The 19,527-nt window shown below is 43.8% G+C and overlaps 1 protein-coding gene and 1 long non-coding RNA gene across 7 annotated transcripts in view; both read right to left on the reverse strand.

The window, feature by feature from the left end:
* Positions 1 to 5,553: 5,553 nt before the first annotated feature.
* On the reverse strand, positions 5,554 to 13,005 carry LOC146402917 (uncharacterized). Of its 2 annotated transcripts, none has more exons than XR_014808126.1 (3): positions 12,946 to 13,005; positions 12,006 to 12,138; positions 5,554 to 7,403 (listed from the first exon to the last, which is right to left on the reverse strand). It is a non-coding gene; the product is annotated as an uncharacterized LOC146402917 (long non-coding RNA). The 2 variants fall into 2 exon arrangements; XR_014808125.1 differs by lacking the exon at positions 5,554 to 7,403 and adding an exon at positions 10,202 to 10,470.
* A 1,229-nt stretch (positions 13,006 to 14,234) lies between these two features.
* PATJ (PATJ crumbs cell polarity complex component) overlaps positions 14,235 to 19,527 on the reverse strand; it is a 356,992-nt gene continuing 351,699 nt past the window's right edge. For 4 of the 5 annotated variants that reach the window (XM_021096561.2, XM_021096558.2, XM_021096560.2 and 1 more), the window contains one exon: positions 14,235 to 16,226. In XM_021096561.2, the coding sequence (XP_020952220.2) occupies positions 16,199 to 16,226 (28 nt within the window). In that variant the 3' untranslated portion in view covers positions 14,235 to 16,198. The remainder of the gene's footprint in view (positions 16,227 to 19,527) is intronic. The other variant, XM_084964860.1, reaches the window with a different exon arrangement.

Here is a 19,527-nt window from a genome sequence, read left to right on the forward strand (position 1 = left end):
CATGGGTATGGCCCTAAAAAGACCCCCACCCCCCCAAAAAAAGATTATGGAGATAATGTTTGATGGAATTTTGCATCCTAAGAAATAATTCCTCTGCACGTAGACTTTCTTACTTCTGCTCTTTGTTTTCCATTCTACTTTTCTTCAAGTAAAAAAATCTTAAATTTTGATGGTTTTTAAAATTAGCTATTAGAAAAATAGCTAATTTTACTATGTGCCAAGCACTGCTGTTTTTACATCTACGATAATTTGTTCAATTGCCCTATGTTATGTTATCCTATGAAGTAAGTCTTATCTTTTATTTTTTGTCTTTTTGCCTTTTCTAGGGCCGCTCCCATGGCACATGGAGGTTCCCAGGATAGGGGTCGAATCGGAGTTGTAACCCACTGAGCAAGGCCAGGGATCGAACCCGCAACCTCATGGTTCCTAGTCAGATTTGTTAACCACTGGGCCACGACGGGAACTCCAGTAAGTCGTATTCTTATCACCATCTTCCCCATTTCCAGATGAGGATATTAAGGCAGACTAACTTGCCCAAAGTTCTAAGAGCCAGAATTTGAACCTGGGTGTTCCTGCTCCAGAGTCCATGCACATAACTGCTAAACAATAGTATCTCTGTGTAATACCAAACGGAAGGATTCTAACTGTGGAGGGTCAAGAAGATTTACAAAATCACTACTTCAGTGAATGTTAATTGAGCAACTACTACATGGCGAGCAATGTGCAGAGCTGGATGGATACACCGTGGTGAGATAGTCATGGTCCCTGTCTTCATGAAGCTTGGGCCAACTTAAAGCAACACACACAACATAAGAGTGTGAGTTTCAGTTTATTCGGGGAACTTACTGAGGACTATAGCCTGGGAAAGAGCCCCACAGACAGCTCTGAGGAACTGCTCCAAAGGGGAGCAGGGAGGGGCCAGTATAAATATGATTTTGGCTTGGGAGTACGTGCAGACAAGCCCAAATCTTTTTTTTTTTTTTTTTTGTCTTTTTGCCTTTTCTAGGGCTGCTCTCTCAGCATATGGAGGTTCCCAGGCTAGGGGTCGAATCGGAGCTGCAGCTGCCAGCCTACACCAGAGCCACAGCAACGCAGGATCCGAGCAGCATCTGCGACCTACACCACAGCTCATGGCAATGCCAGATCCTTAACCCACTGAGCAAGGTCAGGGATCGAACCCGCAACCTCATGTTTCCTAACCACAACCTCATGTTTCCTCAGCGGAATTCGTTAACGAATTCCTCAGCGGATTCGTTAACCGCTGAGCCACGACGGGAACTCTCCTAAATCTTGATATAAGGTTACTGCCAACCATGAGGGCGGATACCTCAGTTAATGATTTTAGTGATTTTCCTATGTATGGGAAGATGCAAGAATCCATAAAAGTTTCATTAAAAATTTTCCCAAGGTACATCTAACTTTCTAAGGGCTTGTTTTCAAAGCAGAGTGCCTCATCCTGTTCTTTGGCTGGAACTGTTTCCAGGGCACACTGTCAGTCAGCAACTGCTGTGGCTAATGACTTGATCCTTACAGAACTGGAGAATGGGCAACATTCTTTGTTTTACACTTGCAATCAAGCAGGGGAGCCACAGAGTAAACAAAAAACCCAAATAAATACACAATTGCATACTATTATAAATGTCACAGAAGCAAAGAAACAAGTACTAATATAAAAATAACAACAGGATGAGGAGGGGGTATTAGGTTATGGTGGCATCATGAATGACCTCTCCGAAGAGACACCAAATCTGGAATTGGGGGAAGAGGAAGCGTTGACTAGGCTCGAAAGTGGGAGAAAGAACTTGAGTGCAGGCCCTGGGGTCAGAAGCTCAGGACAAAAGGAACTGAAAGAGGTTGCAACAGCACAGGAGATGCTGTTAAGAAGAGATTATTCTCGGTCATGTCAAACAGGAAATGAATTTATCCTGAGGTCAATGAAGGGTTTGAAGCAGGAGTGGAGAAGGGGTTACAAGGTCCTATTAACATTTCGAGAAGATCATTCGGTTCTATAGAGTATGAACTGAAGGCTGAGAGGCTGAAAACTGAGAGAGCAGTCAGAAGCTGTTCCAGGCAGAAACGATGGAGGTCGGGACCAGGCTGGTGCCTCTGGAGATGGAGCCAAGTGGACCTTCTACAGACACGCATTTGGAGCAGACCCAGCAGTTCTGGGGTGGCTAAGACGTGAGGGTGACCTCTAGGGTTTTGACTTGGCCAGCTAGATGGAGGTGAAGGTGTTGATTGAGATGGAGAAGACGGGGGCGAACAGGTTTTGGAGGCATCACAGAAGATCTTTTAAAAAGCCAGCTCCCAGAAGTGATCTTCTACCAGAGTTCAACTAACTTAAGCTAGTTCAATCACATTCCCTTTTCAGCATAATTCACACTCACCTCCTCTTCTATCTCTATAAACAATCCTAATAACCCCAGGACAATAAGCACTGTGACCTAGGGTCTTGAGAAGTGGGACGAATGAGCACTTGCACCAGACTCCTCGAACCTCACCCAGCCATCTTTCCTTCCTTTTGTGCAGTGACTCGACCCTCTGAGAGGTCAGGGATCTTATCTGATGGTTCATGGACACATCCCTTTTCTGAGAGGGCTATTGTGTTTTCAGACTTATTCCTTGATGAGCTCTCAACCAGCCCTTTCCACTCACAATTAGAAAGTTTATTACTCACCCCCCATTTTTTCCCCAAATCAATTTCAAAGGGGAGGGGAATGCTGGAGTATTTTGGACATCAGGGCAGATATTTGAGATTTTTTTCAGACATACAACTCTTGTTCTTACTCCACTATTAGAGTGATTTCTTTAAAGGGCAAATCTGACCACAAAACTTCCCAGATTAAATGTTCTCAGTGACTCCAGGATGCTGAAAAGATAAAGTCTAGGCTGGGAAGTGGCCCAGAGGCTCCTTCCTGACTTGGATCCTGTCTGTCTGCCCAGTTACCTCTGATCCCACTTCTCAAATCTCATGTTCCAGTCACACTTGACCCTTGGTAGTTTGCTGAACTCACCATTGTTGATTTTCACTTTGAAAATGCTGCTGTTCTCCCTGGACTCCTTGTCACCCCTTCACCTAGCCACCTAGCCACCTGTGACTGCTCCCAAAGCCTCTGAAGGCAGTTTCCATAGCACCCTCTACTCGCCCCCATCACAGCATGACCTCCCTTGGCCCTAATATCAACCTCCCACTACGGCAGTACCATTTCCTTACCTGCCTCCCCTTTAGACCAAGGCGGTCAAGGACAGGGAATATGTCTTATTAGCTTCTGTATCTCTGGAACCTAACACACAGTCAGCTCTTAATAAATGTTACATGAATAGTAACTGAAAAGGTCTTACTGTACCTCGTTGTTTTAAAATCGATTTTAATGACTGTTAAATCTTTTAGCACTTTCTAAGTGTATCTAACAAAAGCAATTTTAAAATGCACAATAAAATGATAAATTCCAGCAATAGGACTGTGCCAGAGCTCAGGTTCTGAAAGGGAGCAGGACGATGGGCGCCGGGGCGAGAGGTGGGGGGGGGTCGAGGGGTGGAGGGGGCCCCGAGAGGTGGTGGTGGGGGAAGGGATCTTAAGGACTGAAATTCTTGCCCTAGCCCTGAAATCCTAACATCTCTAACTTATTTGCTCACTGTCAAGAGCCAGACAATTCAGTTAATGGAAACGTGGAGCTTATAATGCAATCAAACCTGGTCATAGGACCAAACCACTAACAACTACGAGATGTGATGTCCACGCTCCTTTACTCTTAATAACGTGGCCGGCTGGGAGGGCCAACTTTCCAAATCTCTGCCCTTCTCCATCCTTCACTTCCTCTTCTAGTTACTGAAGACTCAGCTAAATGGTACATGTTTTTCCCCCCAATCTGGTGCAGCTGCTGATTGCAGACTCCGAGGACTCGCAGCATCTCTCGTGCGCCCCCGCGCGGCTGTCTGTGGTTTCGCAGGTTGCCGCCGGGAGGGACGCACTTGGGGTCTAAAGTGAGCAAGTTTGGGTGCAAGTGGCCCTGAGCCAGGCTTTCATTTCTAGCCTTTGCAAGTGAAAGAGTATCAACCTGCCAGTGAAGCACATGTCCTGACCTCACTGCGTTCGGCAAACCAAATGCCTGGCAAACTTCCCTGGTTAAAATCCTCCCATGTCTCTAGAAAACCAGTGTTTTAAGGAAAGGTTTGAACAGAGTAATTATATTTCAGTTATGGACATAAAACTCCGAAGCTTTGGGAGAGTCCCAGTGGTGTTTCAGACGAGTCCTTGATCCTCTGCTTTGATTTTTAAGCCACATTTAATTGAGGCATCTTTGTCTAATGTTAATACAGAATGGCTCTGTGAAACAAGGACATTGCCTACTGAGCAGTCAGGCCACTTCCGGGAAGGAGCGTGTGTTGGGGTGGGGGTGAGGGGAGTCCTCCAGCTCCCTAGGGAAACAGGAAACCCCACCTCTACCCTCTGCGTTGGTCAGAAGCAAGCATTGTAGCCTTCCCAATCCTGGAAACAAAACGTTTCCGTTTAATTCATGGGTCACAACTGGGCTATCTGGACCTGGTGACCGCATTCTGTCTGACAAACAGAAAAGGAGTTTGTCTCAGAGCAGAGGGGGAAATGGTTTGGCAGAGTAGGTGTGATCCCACTTCCTTCTTTGTGTGACCTTGAGCAGGTTTCTAATTTATTTGATTATTAGTTTCCACCTTTTGTAAACGGTGAGGACAATAAAATCTATCCTTAAGGATTGTGAAGATGCATTGGGTCTCCCCCCAATATTCTCTTATGCAAAATTTCAAACATTCAGCAAAGCTGAAAAATTTCAGAGAACATCCACCACCAAGACTGTCATTAACATTTTACTAGGCTTGTATTATCACACAGCTATCCATGTATCCATCCATCTATTCATCCATGAAGACTTTCTTTTAAAAGATACATTTCAAAGTAAAGCACAGAGAGATTTAAAAAATTGTATCTGGTACAGTGCCTGGCCACATGTTTCAATTCAACAAATATTTGAACATTTAGTTTGTGCCAGGAAATATGCTAGGTGCTGGGGGTACAAGTGGGAAACTGTTTTTGTCCTTAAGGTGTTCAGAATTTGGTATGAATAAGAGAGAGAGTTTAACAGTTGCCAACTTTCTTATAGTTGATAGCATAGGGAAGCTCCACAGTTGACCCCAAAAAGAGGAGAGAGACTTAACAAGATATGTGAAGTCAGGGAAGTCTTCCTGGAGGAAGTGACTTTTTCAAAAGAGACTCTGTGTGATGTGCACTTAAACTAGCTTTACCCTACACCCCAGGATGGTGAATTAACACTGAGGTTGTACTCCAAATAGGAATCTTATGTCCAAAAAGTGGATAATTAGCATCTAACTCCACATGCTTCTAGAATGTCTTCAATAGCGATGGAAAGATATTATACTCCTGGGATGGCTCCACACATCAACATCAAAAATTAAAAGGTTCATTAATTACCTTAAGGGTAATTTCTTTCTTTTTTGTCTTTTTTTTTTTGTTGTTGTTGTTGTTGTTGTTGTCTTTTTTTTTAGGGCCGCACCTGTGGCTTTTTTTTTTTTTCTTTTCCTTTTATTTAAAGGCTGTACTTGCAGCATATATAAGTTCTCAGGCCAGGGGTCCAATTGGAGCTGCTGGCCTACACCACAACCACCACAGCACCAGATCCAAGCTGTATCTGTGAACTACAATGCAGCTTGCTGCAATGCCGGATCCTTAACCCACTGATTGAGGCCAGGGATCAAACCCACATCCTCATGGAGACAACATCAGGTCCTTAACCTGCTGACCCACAACAGGAACTCCTTAAGGGTAATTATCAGGCGAAGTGAATGTGTACACGATCTGCTGTTGGTAAGAGGATGGAAGCGGCACTGCCCCCGCTCTTGCTTGAGTAGGAACTGGTGATCTAAAGCCAGAACCTTCAAGGGGCCTTCTGGGTTGAGAACTCTCAGTTCAGCCTGTCCCATCTCCACCCCCTCCTCAAGAAGGGTTTATCTGATGGGTCAGAACGTCTGAATGTTGTTGCGATTGCCTGGGACTGAAACTTTTCAAGCCAGGTGTTTGTGGGAGGACCTAAAACAATTGTACTTAACTGCATCTGAACATTAGAATCCCCGGGGGATCCTTAAAAAAAATACTTGGACCCCCCCCCCAGCAGTTCCTATTTACAATATTGACCTGGGGTGTAGCCGGCCCTTGGGCACTTAAAATACCCAGATGATTTTAATGTACGGCCAAAGGTGAGAACCACTGGCCTAAAAAGAAAGGACAGCTCAAGAGACTTTCTAGACAGGTGGGCTGTATGTTGTGGTGCCTGCTGACGAATGGTTGTACAGTTGCCCAACTCAGGCGGGCGGGCTTTCAGTGTGAGAGAGAGCAAGGCAGTGAGGAAGGAGGCCTGCCTTCCTGTCTGCCTCTAACACTAGGGGTCCATAGGTATTTACCAAAAAGAACTTGGCAGCTGTAACTGACCACTGGCCAGAAGGAAAAAGGAAGAGAGTGGTCCACCCTAGTGGTTTTCCAACCTCTGTATGTATCAGAGGCAACTGGAGAGTCAGTTAAAACACAGGTTGCTGGGGGAGTTCCCACTGTGGCTCAAGGGGTTAAGAACCCAACTAGTATCCATGAGGATGCAGGTTCGCTCCCCGGCCTCGATCAATGGGTTAAGGATCTGGTGTTGCCAGAGCTGTGGTGTAGACTGCAGATGTGGTGCAGATCCGGCGTTGCTGTGGCTGTGGTGTAGGCTGGCAGCTGCAGCTTCGATTTGACCTCTTGCCTGGGAAGGTCCATGTACCACAGGTGCGGCCCTAAGAAGCAAAAACAAATGAAAACACAGATTGCTGGTCCCCACCCCAGAGATTCTGACTCAGTTGGTCCAGGGCAGAGCACACATTTGCATCTCTCCCAGCTGCTGCTGCTGCCCGTCAGTGGTTTAAACCTTGAGCGCCGTGCTCTCTCTGCTAATGAAAAAGGTGTGCGAAGACCTAAGGGAAAGAGAGCTTGGCAAGCTTATTCCGGGAGGTACCTGGTGACACCAGTGTTAATCCTATTGCTGGAGGTTGAGATGGAGGCTGAATCATGAAGTGCCTCCATAACCTGCTGAGTTTGGACTTTACCCTGAATGCACTGAGAAGCCCCCTAATTAGGTATAAATACCTAGGGCTCCCTGGTGCTGGGATGGCAGGGGCAAGATCTCAGCTATCTGCGAGGGGCCCGGGGAGGTGATTGTGGTGATGGTGACAGCATCGGGGCTGTGGACACCAGAGGGGGACAGGAGACCAGTTGAGAACGAGGATAGAGATCATGCCCAGGCTTACCTTAACGGCAAGGCTGCCTCTAGAGGAGTTGCAGTTCAAAGTCCCATCGGGTCTGTGATAGCTGATGTGAAGTGTCAACTCTGAGGGTGTTTTGGATGAGATGAACATTTAAATCAGTACACTCAATCTAACCAATCGGTTGTGTATGTGTTAAAAAAAAAGAAATGCAGGAGTTCCCGTTGTGGCTCAGTGGTTAATGAATCTGACTAGGAATCATGAGGTTGCCGGTTCGATCCCTGGCCTTGCTCAGTGGGTTAAGGATCTGGCGTTACCGTGAGCTGTGGTGTAGGTCACAGATGCGGCTCGGATCCCGCGTTGCAGTGGCTGTGGCATAGGCCAGCGGCAACAGCTCCGATTAGACCCCTAGCCTGGAAACTTCCATATGCCTCAGGTGCGGCCCTAGAAAAGACAAAACAAAAAACATGTAATCTTATAATCTAATAAATAAATAAATAAATCAGTAGACTCTGGGAGTTTCCGTTGTGGTACAGCGGAAACGAATCAGACTAGGAACCATGAGGTTTAGGGTTCAATCCCTGGCCTCGCTCAGTGGATTAAGGATCCAGTGTTGCCATGAGCTGTGGTGTAGGTTGCAGACTCGGCTTGGATCCCGCATTGCTGTGGCTGTGGTGTAGGCCAGCAGCTGTAGCTCTGATTCGACCCCTAGCCTAGGAACTTCCATATGCCTCGAGTGTGGCCCTAAAAAAACCAAAAAACAAAAAACAAAACAAAACAAAAAAACTCATTAAAAAAAAATCAGTAGACTCTGAATTGGCAGATTGCCTCACATGACATGGGTATGGACTTCAGCAGTTGAAGTCCTGAATAGAACAAAAAGACTGGCCTCCCTGAGCAGGAGGGAACTCTCCTGCAGCCTTTAGAACTCATCTGCATCAACTCTCTGGAGTTTGTGAAACTGCCAATTTTGGACTTGCCAGCTTCCGTAACTGCATGAGCCAGTTCCAGGTAATAAATCTCTCTTCTCTCTCTCTCATACACACACCACCCCCCCCATTGGTTCTGTTTCTCTGGAGGACCCTGACCAATACTATGTCAGGCAGGTAATTTCTGCTCCCAACCTTTAAAAACAATAAATCCCATCCCTCAGCGGGATGGGGGCCACTTGGAACCTGTTTTCAAACACCTCTCTTGAAGTTCGCAGGAAAATAAGTTTCTGGAGTTGAGTGGCTGGTATCCCTGGTTCCATCACCATTTCTTCTGCTCTCCCAGGAGGGGAAAGCTGGGCACATATACAGACAAGATATTAGGCAGGAGGGGCAGGCGACATTGTACCTGTCATCAGCCATGGCTGTCTTGAGAAGAATTCCACCCTGCCATAAGCATTTCTCCCAGAATGTAGAGCTGAATGTGGAGTCGGCAGCCTGGGTTTCTTTGTCAATATCCAAAAGCTACCTCTCTTTTCCCTTCCTTCCTAGGCTTTATTTTTGTCTTGTAAGAACCTTGTGTGGGGGAACTAAGTTAGGGAGAACTGACATATGCTTTAAAAGTGTTGGGCTAATTTACAAGCCATGTGTGGATGCTCTGCAATAGCTTTCTAAATTGATGAATTCCCACCGAGGTTTATTGAAGACTTTTCCGCCTGCGAATTAGCTGAGTGAATGGGCAAGCCCCTTACTTCCTCTGGCATGTTGTCCCCACCTGTGAAATGGGAGTGGCAAGCAGGTGTGAGCAGGACAGACGCTGATTTTTTTTTTTTTTTTTAATGGCTGCACCTGCGGCATATGGACGTTCCCAGGCTAGGGGTCCAATTGGAGCTGTAGCTGCTGGCCTACGCCACAGCCACAGGGGATCTGAGCCATGTATGCTACCTTATATCATAGCCCATAGCAATGTCGGATCCTTAACCCACTGAGCGAGGCCAGGGATTGAACCCGCATCCTCATGGATACTAGCCTGGTTCGTTACTGCTGAACCACAATGGGAACTCCCAACAGATTCCAATTCTGAGGTGGCCAGGATTTCTAAAATCTGATTATAGAAGGAGGATCAGAATTTTTTTTGCTCCTGTATAGCTTTGCCCAGCACAGGTCCTGATACTTGATAGCAACATCTCAGGGACCCATGGCCAAAGCAGCTTCTTCCTCCTTAAAGTGACAGGAAATGGAGTGCTGCTCAGAATGGGTGGAGATTAGAGACTTTTAAACACACATGCACACACACTTCTCTTCCAAATTTTATCTTGGTTTTATGCAGACAGTGAAATTTCTTTTTCATCTTTACTTAAATACAGAGAATCTGAAGTTTGTCAAGCTATTGAAAACTTACCGTTTGTACTAGGCTGACATAAAATTGGAGTTATTACCTAAATTGAAAACTGTGTGCTCAAAAAAGTCTCACTATTCTGATCACCTTTAATAGAAAAATAGAGGTATAAATAAAATATAAAATTGGGGAAGGGAATTGGGGACACAAGGTTTGAAAACCAACACTTAAGTAAAGGAGATGTGGCTCCATCTTTCAAGATGAGGTGGTGGTAGTTCTGATCCTGATAAAGTGTGTCCTGAAGATGATGCTCCCTCCAGGTCACCTGGGCAGGTGTGGCAATGGCCAGGGGTGGGAGAAGGAGCCCAAGGACTGAGTCAAATGGACTGTCAATTCCAGAGACTGGGAGAAACCAAGGGGTATCCTGGGAGAGTGCTTCTTTGAGCAGAAAATGCTTACAGAAAATCGAATCATCATACTGTGAAAAATGCTCATTAGCATCTCAAATCCTTTTGATTAGATCAAGGATAAAGGACTTTTGCTTCTGTCCATGAATGAAATGCTATGGGAATTACCCACCTATGCTATGGGAATTTCTAGTGAACAATTAGAAAAGTGGGTATAATATATTAAACAACCATTTTCAGACACCGGACAACAGGCAGCACAGAATTTTAATGCCCCAAAGAGGGGAAACAAGGGATGGTCTACAAGTGCCCCAGTTTACTGCCTGGAAGCAGTGCCCAGGCCCCAAGTCAGCAAAAGGGAACCAAATGGACTCCATGAGCAGCGGAAAGCAAGATCAAAGTTGAGGGAGGCCACGGCTTAAGTCTTGTTAGGAATATCAATCTGCACATGCACAAGAGGGAACTCCTCAAGGCCAGGGAAGAACCATCTGGAGTGCAGACTATGGATAGTTTCCACCTGTCAGAGTAGAAAGACCTCATAACACAAAGCATTGGGTAGAAATTTCAGAATAATGACTTAATAGTGAGACAAAGTTAGCCCTAATGGCTGCATTAGACCCACCCTGAGAAAGCCTAAAATCAAGAATTGAAAGGTTCCAACTGGGAGTTCCCTTGTGGTATAGTTAGGTTAGGTTAGGACTTGGCATTTTTTACCACTGTGGCCCAGGTTCCACCCCTGGTCTGGGAACTGAGATCCCGTATCAAGTCACTGCATTCCATGGCTAAAAAATATTTTTTTACAAATGGATCAAACTGATCACAAGTTAACATAACTGCATGCCAGAACAGTCTACTGCTACTTAAAGGAATGCAGTGGTACCCATCACCCAACAATGTACATTTTCTTTTTTATTTTTGGCCCCGCTGTGGCATATGAAAGTTCCCAGGGCAGGGATCAAATCCTTGCCACTGTGGCAGGCCAGATCTTTAACCCAATGCACTAGGCTGGGGATTGAACTCATGCCACCACAGAGACAACACTAGACCTTAGTTCACTGTGCCACAGCAGGAACTCCTCTGATAATGTAAATTTTACAATGTCTGGCATCCAACAAAAAATTATCAGACATTCAAAGAAAAAAAAATTAGACCTATCCATAGTCAGGAAAGATATTTCAATCAATAGAAAGCCTCTCAGGAATATCAAAGACGGAATACTAATTCTGGATAAGGATCTTAGCTACCATAAACCTTAAAATACATTCAAGTATATGCATGGGTAAAGTACAGCCTGTGGGGCAAATGTGGCCCACTGCCTGTGTTTGTAAGTAAAGCTTTATTAGAACACAGCCAGCTTGTTCATTTATGTATTATCTATTGATACTTCCATGGTAAAGTTGAATAGTTATGACGAAGGTTGCAAAGGCCTGAAAAACTTAAAATATTATTTGGTTCTTCACATCAAAAATTTGCTGACTTCTGATGCAAAGGGAAACATGAACATGAGGAGGGAAATGGAAGATATTAAAAAAAAAAAAAACAAATAAAAAAACATCTACAGAGTTCCCGTCGTGGTGCAGTGGCTAAAGAATCCCACTAGGAACCATGAGGTTGCGGGTTCGGTCCCTGGCCTTGCTCAGTGGGTTAAGGATCCGGCGTTGCTGTGAGCTGTGGTGTAGGTTGCAGACGCAGCTTGGATCCCGAGTTGCTGTGGCTCTGGTGTAGGCCGGTGGCTACAGCTCCGATTAGACCCCTAGCCTGGTAACCTCCATATGCCTCGGGAGTGGCCCAAGAAATGGCAAAAAGACAAAAAAACAAAAAACAAACAAAAAACCCATCTAAAGATGGGACATACAGAATTTGAAAAGGACGCTGGATGGAATTAACATGAAGATCAATATGACCTAGTCCTTGTTTGCAAAGCTTATCATCTGGTGGGAGGAGGCTGACTTCGCTGACAGTGGGTAAGTGTGAAGAAGGGAAGAAAGGCAGTGTCGCTGAGTTGATAAAATACAGTTTACAATTCCAAATTCATGGAACTAAGGTACATACCAGGTTAAAATTCCTTGCCAAGGGGTGATAGTTCTGGACGTGGGTGGCAGGGGCAGGCATATGAGCTGGTACTACTCCCATCCCAGCAGCACAGCTGACGGCTGAAGCCTTGATTTCAGCTTTGTGGCAGCTTCTTGAAAACACAATCTCTAGTTACTCAAGCTCATGCCATCATAATCAGATACACACTTCGTTATCTGATTTGGGGCAACCATTCAGAGCTAAGCCACCCTCAAAAATAGTTTTTTTAAAGGTCATTACTGATTTACACCACTAATCTCCAGTGTCTAAATGGGATAAAAGGTTTATTGTTAATATTTACGTAGTACTTACTATGAGCCAGGTACTAGACTAAGGGTTCTACTTAGATTTTATTCACTATAGTGCTTAAAACCCCTTCCCCCCTTCTAGCCAAAGAAACTAAATAATTTGGATAAGGTCACATGGCTAATAACTCAGGATTCAAACTCCAGCAGTGTCATGCCAAGACTCATCTCCCCCACATACACCTTTTTTTCCCCGTTGAATCTAATGATAGATTTTTAAAAAATTTTTATTTGGCCACATCTGCAGCATACGGAAGTTCCTGGACCTGGGATTGTGATAGAGCCACAGCTTAACCCACTGTGCTGGGCCAGGGATCGACCCGTACCACCACTGAGACGATGCCAGATCTTAATCTGCTGCATCACAGTAGGAACTCGTTTATTTTTAAAATTCAGATGATTTACAATGTTGTGCCAATTTCTGCTATACAGCAAAATGACTCAGTTATATATTCCAGGAGACTGGGTAGAGTTCCCTGTGCTAAACAGTAGGACTTTGTGGATAATTCTAAATGCAATAGTTTGCATCTATTAATCCCAACTCTTAGGCCATCCACTCCCTCCCCCTATGGTTGGCAACCACAAGTCTGTTCTTTATATCCCAGAAAACTCACCTTCTGGACTGCTATACTGGCTCCTTTGTAAAGCATCTCTTCTAATGCCTGACAACACAGCTGGCAATTAATACAAGATAGTTATTAATGGGCCCCAGATTGTTAAGGGGATTGGAAAACTTTGTGAAAAGTTGAATTTTTTTTTTTTCTTTCTATTTGGGAACATAATAGCTGAAGAAAGAAAATCAGATGCAGGGGTTCCTGTCGTGGTGCAGTGGTTAACGAATCCGACTAGGAACTATGAGGTTGTGGGTTTGATCCCTGGCCTTGCTCAGTGGGGTAAGGATCTGGTGTTGCTGTGAGCTGTGGTGTAGGTTGCAGATGTAGCTCGGATCCTGCGTTGCTGTGGCTGTGGCGTAGGCCAGCGGCAACAGCTCTGATTAGACCCCTAGCCTGGGAACCTTCATGTGCTGAGGGAGCAGCCCTAGAAAAGACCAAAAAAACAAAAAACAAAAAACAAACAAAAAAAAAAAACCAGATGCAGAAATTAGCATTTTCGTATAAAATAAAACTCCATTTGCTCCCTGGCAACAATATTTATTTAGAATCTTTAGAAACATTTTATACATACAGACATTCATCATTTTGTTTTGTTTGTTTCGTCTTTTTAGAGTTGTACCCGCAGCATATGGAGGTTCCCAGGCTAGGGGGAAGAATCAGAGCTGCAGTCGCTGGCCTACACCACAGCCACAGCAATGCAGGATCCTTAACCCACTGAGCAAGGCCAGGGATCGAACCTGTATCCTCATGGATACTAGCTGGGTTCGTTAATTGCTGAGCCATGATGGGAACTCCAAACATTCAGCATTTTTATCTTTTCTGTCTTAATTTCCTCTCATGCTAACTCTTATTTGTAATATCATTACTATAATTAAATGGCCCAAATGATGAGGTTATAACAATATATGTGGCTATGAGATAACTACTCCTTTCACAAATTCTCATCTTCACATCCTCTTAGTTTGTTGGTAAGTTCTGATGCAAAAACAAATGTTTTGGGGAAAACATTTATTAGTCATGCAAGAAAGAATCAGTTATGAGAAGCACTAGTTCTATCAATTTACTGCTGCAAGGAGTATAAAGTATCACAATTCCTTTATCAATAGACTTTTCGTAGCATGTCCTAAGAGGATACTGTGTAAAGAAATACAACAAGGGGAGTTCCCTGGTGGTCTAGTGGTTAGGATTAGGGGCTTTCACACTGTGGCCCGGGTTCAGTCCCTGGTCTGGGAACTGAGAGCCCACATCAAGCCACTGCACAGTGCAGCAAAAAAGAAACAGCAATGATGTATTATTTCAAAATGTGAATTTAATGGCCATTCCATCAAAATCAAGCAGAATCACATTTCAAAAGTGTGTATATATATATAATATACAACATATTATATATATATATTTTTAAGGTGCATTTTCAAGTTTTATTTGGGCTTCATTTCTTCTTGGCTGCTTGAGATGTTCTTGCAGATATAATTACCATAGAACATTCTGAGGCTGATAGGTTTCATGCATTGAAGGACAGTTTTTAACAACACTGCAGATCTTGGGATACGTTAGAAATTTCAAAAGCCATGTGTAATTTCAGAAAACTTGATACCAGTCATGAAAGACATTTTCAACAGAAAATTTAGGCACTCTATACTTTGGAATAGCCACAGAATATTCCAACAAGGGTTAATGCACTTTGTGATTACAGCGACTGAAAGATAGCTCTCAATTAAAGTCTCTACTTCTTATCAAATCACATTTTAAATTAGAGCCCACTACATTTTGCTAATTTTTGTGACTCATTTATAGCACTGTGTTTTTGTTAAATAATGCCACACTATTGGTACGCATCTTACATGGCACACTTTTTATAGAGGAACCTAGAACATTCACTGATAAGCATCTCCCCCTTTTCCTGCTAATACCTGAATAAGAAGGCTGCTCACCAAACTGAAAGGTATTCTTGTATTTTCTGTAGTTGCTTTCTTAGCATGCACACTTCAGCAAATCGGAGGCTCCCTGGAGACCAGGAAACATTATTAGCCAAGGGGCCACCACTGACTCCCAAGGCTCAGTTCATTTGCTCAGTCACATTGTGGCTAAATGCATTGCTCCATCTATGGTCCTACAGTCTGTGCTGTTAGACTGACAGGGAGGGAGCCAAGGGGAGGGATCTTCACAACTGTCACTTTACTTTGCACAGTGCCAAGGCCATCCAGACCTCGGCTGACGTGAGGCAAAACTCACTGATCTCTGTGGGGTGACGCTGGGGTTTCCACCTCCTCATCTGAAGCCTGAGGGGTGGTAATGATGCCTGCCTGCTGAGATGCCATTAACTCCAGATGAAATTCCCAGACTTAGGCATCACTTAGCATTGTTAGGATTCAGAACATGGAAGCTAATTGTTCCGGCTGAGAATAAGGTGCAGTTGCTCAATAGTATGCATTTATGTAGCTAAGAAAATAATTAGGAAGCCATTCAGAATTTTTAGATTACAGTCTGCAAATTGACTCATCATAATCACCAATGACTAACTTATAAAGATCTATCCAGAGAAATGAATTTGAGACTTATGTGACGATAAGCTGTACAGAAAAGAGCGTAGTAATTTCCCACGGAAGAATTTGGTATTTCATCATGGGGATCACTGCTAAGTTAATTACACTGCTAATGTTTCCTGGTGTATCTGAAGAGACAATTAGCATAGGTAAATCATGAGTGAGATGACAGGATGCTTAACATTTGTTTCTGTTCATTGGATGAGATCTGGTTGCTGCTCAGCCTCCGTATGAGTCAGGATGGGAAGAGAAGGACATAAGGAATGAGAGGCTATGAACTTTAGTTTCAGCAAATGTAAACAGAACCACTTGCAAACGTGGACAGACATTGATGTTAAATGCAAAATGCATAAGACTAATTCAGCTGTCAGGAATTGACCTCACCAAGAGGTGAGAGAGGCTGGGAAACACTGGACTGTTTGTTGACTTGGGAGAGTCATGGGAATCCTTGGCTGTCTCTTCTAAGAAGCGAGGATAAGACAGTAAGAGTGAAGGTGGGTTTTGGTTGAGACTGCTTTTCATCCTCTTTCAGATCGTGGGCTTCCTATGGATATTCTACAACGACAACTACCTCTGATCAGGACCCGAGGCTCATGACAGCACAGTTAAGACTACAGTCCCTCTCTGGTGTTTAAGAATGGCCACGGCTTGCTCATGAGTAACGCCTTCCAGAGTCTCGCCATTAACTGCTAAAATCTGATCACCTCGCTTCAATCGGCCGTCATCTGCAGCTGCTCCCTACAAACAAGAAACATTCTCGTTTAATCGGGGGTGATGCAATTAAGAGTCAAATAACATTAACATCATAGGATGCATATTAAAAGAACAACTTTAAAAACAGTTATTTCTAGGTAATGTATTTAAATTAAGGAAACTAAGAAATGTAGGACATATTATTTGAACACTAGTCGAATAGCAATCATAATTATGCATTGTTAATACCACACACTAGTAGAAATTTACTGACATTCATATTTTAATACAGGTAGGACCTTATTTCAAAATTCAGTACTGAATGGAATTTGAACGTCATACCATATCATGTTCATGAATATATAACCTACAACAAAGGCAGAACTGAATCTGGTATTAGTTTTATTGCCAACGCCATCATTATACAGGGCTTCATTGCATTATGAAGCTATCAGCACTGCAGTGATCTGTCAGACATAACTGTAGCTTCTAAATGAGTGAATTGCATCGTACGTGAATTATAACTCAATAAAACTGTTCTATATGAAGATACACAAAAGCAGAGCATCTCTAAAATTCTGCAATATCATATCCAAGAGCCTCAACTTCATCTGTGATCCATCTACATAGGTTTCTAGATGACTGCTTTCATTACAGACTCAGTCAGGCATGGCTCTTCAGAATGGCAAACACAAGAGAAACTCGGGCTTTTTTTCACTCTAACGCTGAATATCCCCAAATGCCACAATATTATAAGAAATACTTTGGATGGGTAAGGAAAGAAAAGACCTAGAAAATGATTCATAGGAAGCTTTCTGCATCTGCCAGGGTAACTGTGAGCATCCCTTGAAGAGTTGGTGCCCCAAGAGTTCTCTACATGATGTCGAACTACTGGGGAAAACAATCCAGGCCCACACCTAGCTGGTCCCTGACTCGCTCATGCAGAAGCAGAGCGAAGCGGCACTAACACTCTAGAGGCTTGCATCCCACAGCGTGGGGGTCCTGAGCTGATGGGTGCATTAGCTAGAATTTCAAAACTGTGAACAGGGTGGAGTTCCTGTATAAAGGTGTAATAAACAGTACTCAAAACCAGGGGGAAAATACGAAGATTAAATAATTTGTAGCTTTATTCCAGTCTTTTTTTTTTTAAGAAAATGTGTTAACGGCACTAAGGACAGGATTCAACCAGTTACTCTAATGGATAAACTAACTTGATTCCGATCCATTTTACATGCTGAGATTTCAGGGCTGCCGTAAACGTCAGATACCAGAGCCATTCGTTTTTGAAAAAGCACATGAAGCTCTTCAAGTTTTCATTTTCACTACTGCAAAAGAGGAGGGTTGTTCAGCCTTCTAGGGACTGAATACTGTTTCAGGTATTGCTGTGCTTACCTGATAACTGACCTGTATCTCCTCTCCTACTTGATCAGTGTGGCATTTGTGGACTAGACAGGGAAGGAAGAAATAAACGACTCACAGGCAGACGTCCATCTAGCTTGGACACGTGGCCTTACCCACTTGCTCTGTCCCAGCTTGGACACTTTGCCCTCCCTGATACTGTACAATGGGCTTTCCAGCCTGGTCTAAGGATTAAGTGTAGGGCACACAGCATTGACTCAGACATGGTGGTCATGTAATAAAATGAAACCTGAATGATGATCAAACTCATGTTTTCAGATTTCACAGGCTCTGAAAAACCGCTCCCTCAATTTTCAGGGTTGCTGAAGTCTTTAGGCCAATCTCTTGTTGGTTTATGTAAAATTGGCTGCTGAAGGGACTAAGACCTAAAGTTGGCTTTGATTTAGATTTGATTTGATTTCCAACCAAACACTTGAAAGAAAAGGGAAGGCCCTAACAGTCTGTTAATCCAACTAAGTCTTTTTTTTTTTTTTTTTTTTTTTTTTTTTGGTCTTTTTAGGACCACATTCTCAGCTTATGGAAGTTCTCAGGCTAGGGGTCAAATCAGAGCTGTAGCCACCAGCCTATGCCACAGCCACAGCCACACAGGATCTGAGCTACATCTGAGACCTACACCACAGCTCACAGCAATGTTGGATTCTTAACCCAGTGAGCAGGGCCAGGGATCGAACCCATGTCCTCATGGATACTAGTTGGGTCGTTACCACTGAGCCAAGACGGGAACTCCCAGACTAAGTTTTATAAAGCTTACACACCTGAAGTCCCTGTGATACTTCCTACTTCTGGAGGTGAAAGAAGACCTGGATGGGCCAAGTTAATTTTTCAGTTGAGTGAGAAAAGTGTTACAAGATGCTCAGGGTATCAAAAAGTTCATGTGATAATCCATACCCTGTGGACATCTGAGATCCAGAAACCCGAGTCAGAGACAAACATTTTAAAGACTATAGGTTCAGTGTTAAAGAAACACAGAAAATACATAGCTATAATTCTTAGATCTTCAAAATTCCTATTGGGGGAATCTTTAGCTTACTGTCCAAATTTGCTTTTTTTTTTTTTGGTCTTTTTGCCTTTTTCTAGGGTCACACCTGCGGCATGTGGTGGTTCCCAGGCTAGGGGTCTAATTGGAGCTGTAGCCGCTGGCCTAAGCCAGAGCCACAGCAACATGGGATCCAGGCTGCGTCTGCGACCTACACCACAGCTCACAGCATCGCCGGATCCTTAACCCACTGAGCGAGGCCAGGGATCGAACCTGCAACCTCATGGTTCCTAGTCAGATTTGTTAACCACTGAGCCATGACGGGAACTGCAGTGTCCAAATTTGTTGTACAAAGACATTACCATAAATTCCTTTGCTAGGTTTTGGTTTATTCATTCTCTACAGAAACCTTTTACATTATGATATACTGGTTCACTCTAACAAATAAAAAAAGGAGAAAAAGGCATCACATGAAATCATGTTAGAATAAGCTATCAGAATAATAAGCAGGATAATTATTGGGATTGGAATATTCTTTTATTGAGGCTGAAATAAGTAGGCCATTAGCTAGGACTTTAGAACTTTTTTCTTGTTCTATTGAGTTTTTCATTTCCAGGTGTGCCTCACTTTACCAAAAAGGTCCATTCCTTAATAAAACACACCGAGGATACTCAGTCCTTACTACGCAGTTACTGCTTGCACAGGTGCTTCCTCAATGAACTCGGTCAGTGGGGACCTTTGAAAAGAGTGTTCTGTGTGAGCTTCAGTCCATTCATTACACCTACTGCTCCTGTCCCTGCTACTCTTGTTTCTTTTCAAAAATCTGCCAGAAAAGCATGTTCTGGTGACCTGAGAAACAGCGCCTGGCTCATCCCATAGTCTCTGTGCAAGTGTGGACAGGAACAGGAGTGGCCTGAATAACTCTGGGCCCCGGGGCAAAGGGCCTTAGAA

Source organism: Sus scrofa, chromosome 6 (genome assembly GCF_054392235.1).
Source record: "Sus scrofa isolate SSC_HxYL_T2T_F1_AM1 chromosome 6, Sscrofa_HxYL_maternal_Yorkshire_Landrace_v2.0, whole genome shotgun sequence".
NCBI lineage: Eukaryota > Metazoa > Chordata > Mammalia > Artiodactyla > Suidae > Sus > Sus scrofa.